The sequence below is a fragment of the Alternaria postmessia genome (assembly GCF_024291825.1).
Source record: "Alternaria postmessia strain BMP 2775 chromosome Unknown scaffold_255, whole genome shotgun sequence".
In the NCBI taxonomy this organism is placed as follows: domain Eukaryota; kingdom Fungi; phylum Ascomycota; class Dothideomycetes; order Pleosporales; family Pleosporaceae; genus Alternaria; species Alternaria postmessia.
In genome coordinates, this window is record NW_026260328.1 from 703 (window position 1) to 9,752 (window position 9,050).

Sequence of the window (9,050 nt, forward strand, 5' to 3'; positions counted from 1 at the left end):
GGTGGTAATGGACGATATCGGACTGCTCAGGAAAACGAGGCGGAGCGAAACAGATCGTCGCCTCCTACAGAATGGTTAGCAGGAAGTCAAACAGATAAGGCCTTTTGCGGGCACCATGCTCTCTTTAATCACCTCAGGCATGCATCCGATCATCGTCCGACTTGCCGAATGCGTGCTTACTGACAACCAATGCGACCACCCGTGAATGCATCCTCAACATCCTCATGACGTCCCCGCAACCCCGCATATGCCTTTGATGTCCAATAGTACCCTTGCGGAGGGCGGCAACACGATCCTTGGAGGGTTAGCACGCGACATGGGGGCGCGATACGACAGGGGCTACTGCGTGCTAAGAGTGGTCAAGAGGTGATAAGCGTCGCTTGGCTAGGAAGCCACGGCATAGAAAAGCTTTGCTGAAGGCCGCCGAAAAGCTTGGTCGACGTCAAAGGCTTGGGCTGCCAAGGGTCCAACGGTGTTGCTTCTTAGATGTGCTGGACGTTCCAGAGGCCAGAATAATGCAAGCACATAAGGTTTGAAGTGTTGTTCAACGTTCATGCTATGGATGACTGTTCAAAGTACGCTTCGCTGGCATTGCGTGTCCGTCGTGACGCGAGCATTGTCTGCACAGTATAGCGTAGAAGAAAAATGGCACCGTTCTAGGCGAGTGGCACGAGCGATGTCTGCTCCACACCGACTTATCCCCGCACCTGGGGAACCCGAGACGTCGCATTCGGAATCTAGAATCTGGAATCTTTCCAAGACCACGGCCGGAACTGTGATCAAGGTAAGGCGAGACCGCCATGATTTCGAAAAGAAACCGGGTGCACTTAGTAGCCGACTTCGCTCCATTGCGACATAGGCACGATGTTGAGAACGGAGAAATGGATCGCATGCGCGACGTACCGAGCGCTTGCACATACGGAAATAGATGTAATACCGACGGTCCGGGTTCGGAGCAATGTTCGGCAAAGTTGCTATGCTTTCTCATTTTTTGGGACGCCTGAGGGGTGTCGAATATACCGGGAACTTGGGACGATGGTACTTGAATAGACATGCTTTTCGTAATTGACACCAAGTGTCATAACTATACCAGAACGCCAAATCATGCTCAAATAACATATACCAAGTCTAATCGTAGCAAATCGCTAATGCAATACGCCCATAACATCAGATGCAGTGCTAACACGCTCATTCCCATCGCTCATAGGACAAAAGATAAATGCATCGGAAGACTTAAGCTCGACTGGATGCAGCTCTCGACCCTTCTGCGGAGCTGGCAAATTCCTCTGTCAATCGCTCTAGTTCCGTCATGCGAAGTGCCTCCTCAACGCTCTGTACAAAATGCCTTGGACCGCCGCACATCTCAACAATACCGCTCTTGTCGAACAGTTGATAGACTGGACTAGACTCTTTTGGAACTCTACAGAAGAAGACTCTGACTTCCCTGCTTCTGTATGACTCGACAATCTCAGCCAGGACCTGAGCTCCAGCACCGTCGAGCGATGTGACGCCATGTACATCGAAGATGATGTTCTTGTTGTGCTCTGCGCGGCGAACACGGGGGAGAGCAGGATGCGCCTTGTCAGTACCGTGGTCCTCGAGGCGGCGGAGACGGGTCTTGAGATTTCCTGTATTGGCGAAGGTCAGGGGTTCTGGTATCTTGACGATGAGACACCCTTCAATGAACTCAACATCTCCTGAGTGATTTTCGGCATTAGAAAATTGGTTCGTAGTTCCTGGCACACGACCCAAGATTTGGATGCGCGGACGCACTGAATGACGTATCAAGCGTAGGATGGAAAGACCAATACCCACTCCGATACCCCGCTTCAGGTCCCAGATGATGGTGATGAAGAAAATAAGACCCATAAGGATGAGCTCCGACCAGCCTCGAATCTTGAGGAAGAACTTGACATCATGCGGTGCTTCTTCGACAAGCGAATATGCTACAACGGAGACCATGGCGCAAAGAACGCCTTTGGGCAGGTAGTAGAAGTATGGTAGCATGAAGACAGTGCACAGGATGGTGATGATTGACAGCAGCACTGAACTCATAGGAGTCAACCCACCCGTGGATGCGTTAACCTTGGAACGGCCATAGCCACCGAAGGCCGGGAGTGCCATGAACAATCCGCCAGTGATGTTTGCTGTTCCCAGGGCGATGAGCTCCCGGTTCGCACTCAGGGGCATCTGAACACCATCCTTGTTCAGGTCACCACTACCCAAGGACTTGGCGGCAACCGAAGACTCGAAGAAACCAAGCATAGCAATGATCAATGCGGTGTTGATGGCGTCTGATACGTATTTGAGATGCGACATCTCAAAGGGAAAGTGGATGGAGAATATCTTGGCGCTGGAGTTTACGTCTCCAAGAACGGCGAGCTCCTGTTGGTCTAGACGGTATCTCCAGGTAAGCAGAGCAGATAGTACGACAACGACGAAACGATCGGGGATATATGCGACATTTGGGTATCGTGGCTGCAAACGCTTCTTGAACTCTCTGCATATTTGTCAGTTGAGGTGGAATAAAGACGACACTTTGGAACGCACCTGAAGAACATGATGATGAAAAAGGCCGTAAAGGACATGGCACACGTGAGCCCATGTGCACGACCGATATTGCGGAAGAGGAAAACGACCTTGTCCACGCAGCTACCGTGCGACACCTGGTCAGCAGCCAGTCTGGCAAGCCCCATTTGAGGAATGAGCTGATCCACGAAAATGACAACACCAATAGCGCTGATGAAGCCTCGCAGAAAGGGCCGGCTCAAAACGTTGTCCAGGAAGCCAAGTCTAAAGAAGCCTGCGATGAGAATGAAAGCACCAGCCATGCACGTCACAATGCCAGCAATCTCAGCATTACGCCTGCCGTCGTTGTCGCCGGTGGTTCCCTTCTTGATGTTTTCACGCACGATTTCGCCAATTAGAAGCGAGCCAGGCGCTTCAGGACCCACAATCATCTGCGGACAGGTACCTAGGACAGCGTATATGAGGGGGTTCAGGGCGAAGCTGTAGAGACCATGGACGGGCGGCAAGTGGGCGAGGTTCGAGGCGTACGAGAGCGCCATAGGAATGTAGAAGGAGGCCATGGTGATGGCTGCGACAAGATCGCCCTTGAAGTAGCGCCACTTGTACTGCTGCGTCCAGTTGAGGACGGGGATGTAGTACTTGAGGTACATCATGCGCTTATCCTTGATACCATGGCGCTCGGCGAGCCACCGCGTTGTGCTCATCTTCTGCCCGTTCTTCTTGTTCAGGACGCCGTCGGCAAAGGCGTCGCCCAGCAGCGCATGCGCCTCGTCTGGCTCGCTATCCTCTGGCGTCTCCTGTATGCCCGGGAAGGCGCCACCAAAGCTCTGTTCCGAGTGTATGCTGCCCGCAAAGCTGCCGTAGTTGCGATGCGCCGACGGCCTCGCATCACCCCGGTTGAAGCCTTCCAAGTTCTGCTGGTTCAGCAGCCGGGTGCGCGCCGTGGGCTCGAGATCGATCTCGATGATGCCGCCCGGGGCAGCGACGTTCTCGTGGGTTGAGTGGATTGACGTGGCATCTGTCGAAGGCTGAATGCCTTGGGCGGAGAAGTCGAGGTCGTGGGGGGCTTGGCTGCTGGAGGGCTGGGGCTCGTCGTCGTCGTAGTAGCGGCGGGGATGCATGGTTTCCTCGGGCGAGCTGGACCTGTCCGAGGGCACATGGGCCTGGCGAAGCTGGCTGGGCGTCGAAGGAGCGTGGGCGTGGCGGGCACTCGCATTTGAGGAGTCGCGCGAATGTGAAGCCATGCTGTGCGACAGACAAGGCAGCGAATCGGAGTGAGGGTGATGGCCGTGCTATGGACAGCAGCAGGCGACTATGGGGGACGGCACAGGCACAGGCACAGCGAGCTTTTCTCAGCGTGAAGCATAGCGCTCCCGAGGCAGGATGGGCGAGAGAAAAGCATGGACGTCGTGTAGCAGCAGGTCATTTTCAACGCCGGCAGAGAATCCTACCTAGCTTCCAATGTCGGCCCAGCGCCCATGGAGCAATGCACGTGCCCCACTAATGTCCTGCTGCTGCACCCGCCCCAAGACCCAGACGGCTCACATCTGGCTATGTCATCGCGGCGCCGCTGAATGGCTAGCATCAACGGCAGCAGCCCTGCAGTAGCGCCGTTCTCGGAGCTCGATTTTGGAGCCTCCGGCCAAATTGGCCATGGAGTCATCGTGGGCTGCTTCAGTCCGCGCCGACCATTGTCAATACTCCGATCTCCGTTAGACTCTCCAGCACTGCAAGAAGCAAACAAATATCTATCTTGAATTTCTCCTTCAGTCCTGAACCGACAAGACACGCTTCCAATTGCCCGTTGCACACAATGTCCTTCCCCACACTCCATGCCCGCGCAGAGGCCAAACCTCTCGAGCATCGCTCGTGGTAGGTATACACATAAACTCCGCGCATGTACATTACTCACCAATGCCCGCAGCCTCACTCCCACCACCGCCAAGAAGCTGCTCGATGCTGGCTACCCCGTGCTTGTCGAGCGCTCACCCAAAGACCCCAACTATGCCCGCATCTTCAAAGACGAGGAGTTCGAACAGGCAGGCGCAACCCTCATCGAGGAGGGCGCATACAAGAACGCGCCCAAGGACAACCGCATCATCATCGGTTTGAAGGAACTTCCCGAAGACGAATTCCCCCTCGAGCAAACTTTTGTACACTTTGCACACTGCTACAAGCAGCAGGGCGGCTGGGAGAAGGTCTTGGCCAGGTTCCCCCGCGGAGGAGGCACCCTGTATGACCTCGAGTTTTTGCAGGATGAGTCAGGCAGGCGCGTTGCTGCCTTTGGTTACCACGCCGGTTTCGTTGGAGCCGCTCTAGCCATCAAGGTACGTCCAGGAAGGAACCATGCTGTTACCCCCATACTAACTTCTGTCAGACATGGGCATGGCAGCTCACCCACCCCAACGGCGAACCTCTGCCAGGTCTCGAAACCTTCACCGAAGGCCGCGGATACTACAACAACGAGAGCGAGTTGATCACCCAGCTGAAGGAGGATGTCGCAGCCGGCGAGAAGGTTGCTGGTCACAAGCCCACTAGTCTGGTACTAGGCGCCCTTGGACGATGTGGTTCTGGTGCTGTCGACCTGCTCGAGAAGATCGGCTGCCCCGAGATTAAGAAGTGGGATCTGGCTGAGACCAAGGAGCGTGACGGTCCTTACCCAGAGATTGTCGAGTCGGACATCTTCGTCAACTGCATCTACCTCTCCAAGCCCATTCCACCCTTTGTCAACAAGGAGAGCCTCAAGTCACCAGACCGCAGACTCAGCGTCGTCTGCGATGTTTCATGTGACACCACCAACCCCCACAACCCTATTCCCATCTACGATATCAACACTACCTTTGACAAGCCCACAGTTGACGTCTCTGTCGAGGGTAATGGTCCCAAGCTGTCCGTCATCTCCATCGACCACCTTCCGTCTGCCCTACCCCGCGAATCATCAGAGGCTTTCAGCAATGCTCTGCTGCCCAGCCTGATGGCCCTCAAGGACCGATCGACCACGCCAGTCTGGCAAGGCGCAGAGAAGCTATTCCAGGAGAAGGTACAGACTCTGCCTGGTGGTGTTCCCAAGAAGGAGGTATAGAACTTTTCATCTGGCTGCGTCTCCTCCGACAGAAAAGTTACGACATGAAACATAGAAATGAATAATGCTTACGACCTCACTGTAACCTTCTGATATCACAATCCGGGGCTGAGTCACCTCGAAAGAGAGTTGCTAGTCATGGTCTTGGTCATGGCTTGAGCTCTGCTTACGCTAGACAAGACTACGGCTTACCAATCTTTACTGCAGTACTGATGCGATATGAAGAAATGCGATGCTTTCGCGCCAAAATCTACTAGTCTTTCCCGTTCAGTTACACCAGGTCTTGCGCCTCTGACAAAGCGGTTGCTTGTTATTGTTACAGGGTCGACTAATCTTCTGTTGCCGACCGGGTGTTCCAAGTACATGATGGCCAGAACATTCATTTCGAGAAACTCAATGCGGACGCCCTTTCGATAGTGAGAACAAGATAAGGGCTATTCATATGTACAAGAGAATGAGAATATTACAAACTTAAGGATAAAGAGTATGACTCTCATACGTTCATAATCTAGGAGCTAACGGAAGTGGAGTGAGAGCTTTTAACGGGAGCGGAGTGAACCTCCTGCCGGCGCTAACATACCTAGTCTAGCGATCTGGAGTCATGTTATCTGAGCTTCTTGCAGGTATCCATTCGTGCATTTGGTGTTTGGTAGGTACCAGAACTGAATGCTTGTCGAGTATTAGTGATAAAAGGAGTAGGACGGACGAAAGTCGATTCTGGATACAATATAAAAACAATATCAAAATAGTTCAGTCTAGCAAACAAATAAAACATTCGTTGCACGTTAATCAAATCCGCAAAAGATGGCATTCAGGCAACCTACTAAGGGTTTTGATTTCAACCACGTCGGTTTTCGAGTGGCAGATCTTGACAAGTCAATTGATTTCTACTCCGACAAATTTGCAATGAAAGAACTATCTCGCATGGACCTGGACACGGTTACAATTGTGCTTCTTAGATATGCGGACTCAGCAGACCCGAGCGTTCCTGTCCTCGCACGGGAGGGCGTGTTGGAACTTGTCTTAGCAAAGGTATGACTAAACACTACGAAACCCACCCTAAAGGCTTGAGCTCATTTTCAATCCTTACCGAGCGCGAAAGGCACCACGGCAGCGACTAGCTATGGTTTCAATTCATCATTGGTCAAGCTATGTATCACTGTTCCCGACATGGATGCGGCTATGGATCGTTTAAGAAGTATAACGTTAACATTGTCAAAGAAGCTAGTGCAGCTGATACCTCAGAGGTCGCTGCGTCGTTCCTGGGATGCGAACCAATTGATAAAGGACAAGACAAGCTGCTGTGGGACGCTTGTGCAGAATTAGCGTTTGTAAGAGATCCGGATGGCTATCTTGTCGAGATGGTTCCTATAAGCCCAAAGGTCGACTTCGTACGTGAAAACTAGAATTTACATATCTATTGTGCTAGATGTAATTAGTCTAGAGTAGACTGAGTGCTAGGACTGGCTTTGATACTACTTTCTGAAGCTTGATATCATTCAACCTTTACGATATAGCTAGGCTATATACTGTAATAGTTGAGTAGTAGTGAATCTGTGTTACTATCTCTTTGTAACACTAACTCGTGCGAACGTTTGTAGCAACCTTGTAACTTGTGCGGTTCGACTATGCTCTTTGCCATCTATCACTGTCTATTCAAACCTTACTACACCACCACTTTATAGTTGGTTGTCTTATCGTCGCCACAAAATAGAGGCCACGAACTACGCTGCTGCTTAACATGACACTTTGCCCCTTGAAGCAACGGTTAGATAAAGTACAATAGATGACCTAAGACTCTTACTACTCGTGAACAGCTTGAATCTGTAACTCTACAGCTTTTTAAGTGGTCTACTCTGTATCACCTTACAACAAGGGCTTTACTTTGCGCATTGACATTCTTTCCCTTTGCTCTTGTCGCTTGGAGTGCACAGGAAACACAGTCTTTGCAAATCGCTAGCTTCCGGCAGGAAAGAAGACCCGCAGTGTAGACACGGCACGCACCTTCGCCGGCTACATCAATTATGATCTTGTCTATATCTCTAATGAAGACGGAAGATTTAGGCGCTCCTGGTTTGCCGCATCTGAAAAGTTGGTTTACGGCAACATTTTGCCATCGTTCCGAGCGTGCTACGGAGACGTCGTGCAAAGGACTATCGCAGTTGCATTCAACAATATGATTGAGCAGTTTCTCCAGTACTTGTGTGATGTTGATTATAGCCACAAGTGCTCTAGAGTCTCGCACCGCGAGACAATTGTCTATGGATCGTTTCGCCAGTGGCGTTCAGCGTTAATACGCAGGTCAGAAAAGCTATTGGGAGGAATATCTCGACAAAGGCGCTCGACTTCCGAATCAGGGTTGAGAACAAGCTTAGTGCTGGCAGCTACGTGTCGAGATGATCTTACATACCGGTCGTGATCGGTGGGAATACCTAGCTATCTGGTATTAGTCCAATGCCGATGTGAAGAATTAAACTGCTTGTTGCATCTGAAGATAGGCGCAGAACGAATTCCGAGACCGCAAAAACCCTATTCGTTTGAACGCTTACGACATCAGAAATGCGTACACAATCGGATAAGCGATTGATGACTCTCTGAATGCACTGCATAGTTAGTGCTACTTCTTTTAAGATGCACTCTTTCGCTAGCAGACAAGCTTAGTCTTGTCACCCCTGCCTTAGCGTATTAAAAGCAATCTTCTTAGATATCTATAAGTTTGGTAGCGTTAATAAGGCTGTATATAATATACTAAGAAAAAAGATTTCTAAGAGTATAGTGTTACATATTAGAACGTATATTCTATTACTACCTTAAAATCTAGTTCTCTACCTACTAGTATTACTAAAACTATAGTCTAATACCTCTTTTTATAGAAACAATTATTAATAATATTATTATACTACTGTCTAGTGTTAACTACGTTTAGATATATAGATACAAAAACTTTTAACTCTAATATAGCTATTACTATACTCCTAAACTCTAATTAACTTTATAAAATATTTTAGTAGTGCTTATTTATACTTTAGAGTAACTATCTAATATAGATTTTAAAGTAAAAAGCTAAGTTTTGTTTTTACTTTAGTTATTTAGCTATATAATATAAAGTTTTATAAAACTAAATAAACTATAAAAACTTTTTATATAAAGTATTAGTAAAAGCTATAGTAGATTTCTTCTTTAACTACTACTACTTTAATTAACTTAGTTATACTTACAAGAAGATAGTTGTTTAAATTAAAAGTAAGTAGTTTTAAATTTTACATTTTATTATTTAGTAAAAACTAAATTTAACTTTTATAAGTATACTACTGTTACGATCTGCACCCAGGGGGAGACGGGGGTAAGCGTAATCACTTTGAAGGATCAAGCGGCACAGTTGAAGGATTGCGGCACAGCAACCACGCCGTAGTCACGTGACTGCTCAGTGGTGAGCAAG

The 9,050-nt window shown here is 49.4% G+C and overlaps 2 protein-coding genes across 2 annotated transcripts; one reads left to right on the forward strand and one right to left on the reverse strand.

Moving 5' to 3' along the window:
- Positions 1-1,233: 1,233 nt before the first annotated feature.
- On the reverse strand, positions 1,234-3,773 carry J4E82_011636 (uncharacterized protein; the record flags this gene model as incomplete). The annotated part of the gene is made up of 2 exons (XM_051737836.1): positions 1,234-2,500; positions 2,551-3,773. The coding sequence occupies 2 exons, from the start codon at positions 3,771-3,773 to the stop codon at positions 1,234-1,236; spliced, it is 2,490 nt and encodes an 829-aa protein (XP_051582405.1).
- A 569-nt stretch (positions 3,774-4,342) lies between these two features.
- On the forward strand, positions 4,343-5,611 carry LYS5 (holo-[acyl-carrier-protein] synthase; the record flags this gene model as incomplete). The annotated part of the gene is made up of 3 exons (XM_051737837.1): positions 4,343-4,401; positions 4,454-4,856; positions 4,907-5,611. The coding sequence occupies 3 exons, from the start codon at positions 4,343-4,345 to the stop codon at positions 5,609-5,611; spliced, it is 1,167 nt and encodes a 388-aa protein (XP_051582406.1).
- Positions 5,612-9,050: the final 3,439 nt, after the last annotated feature.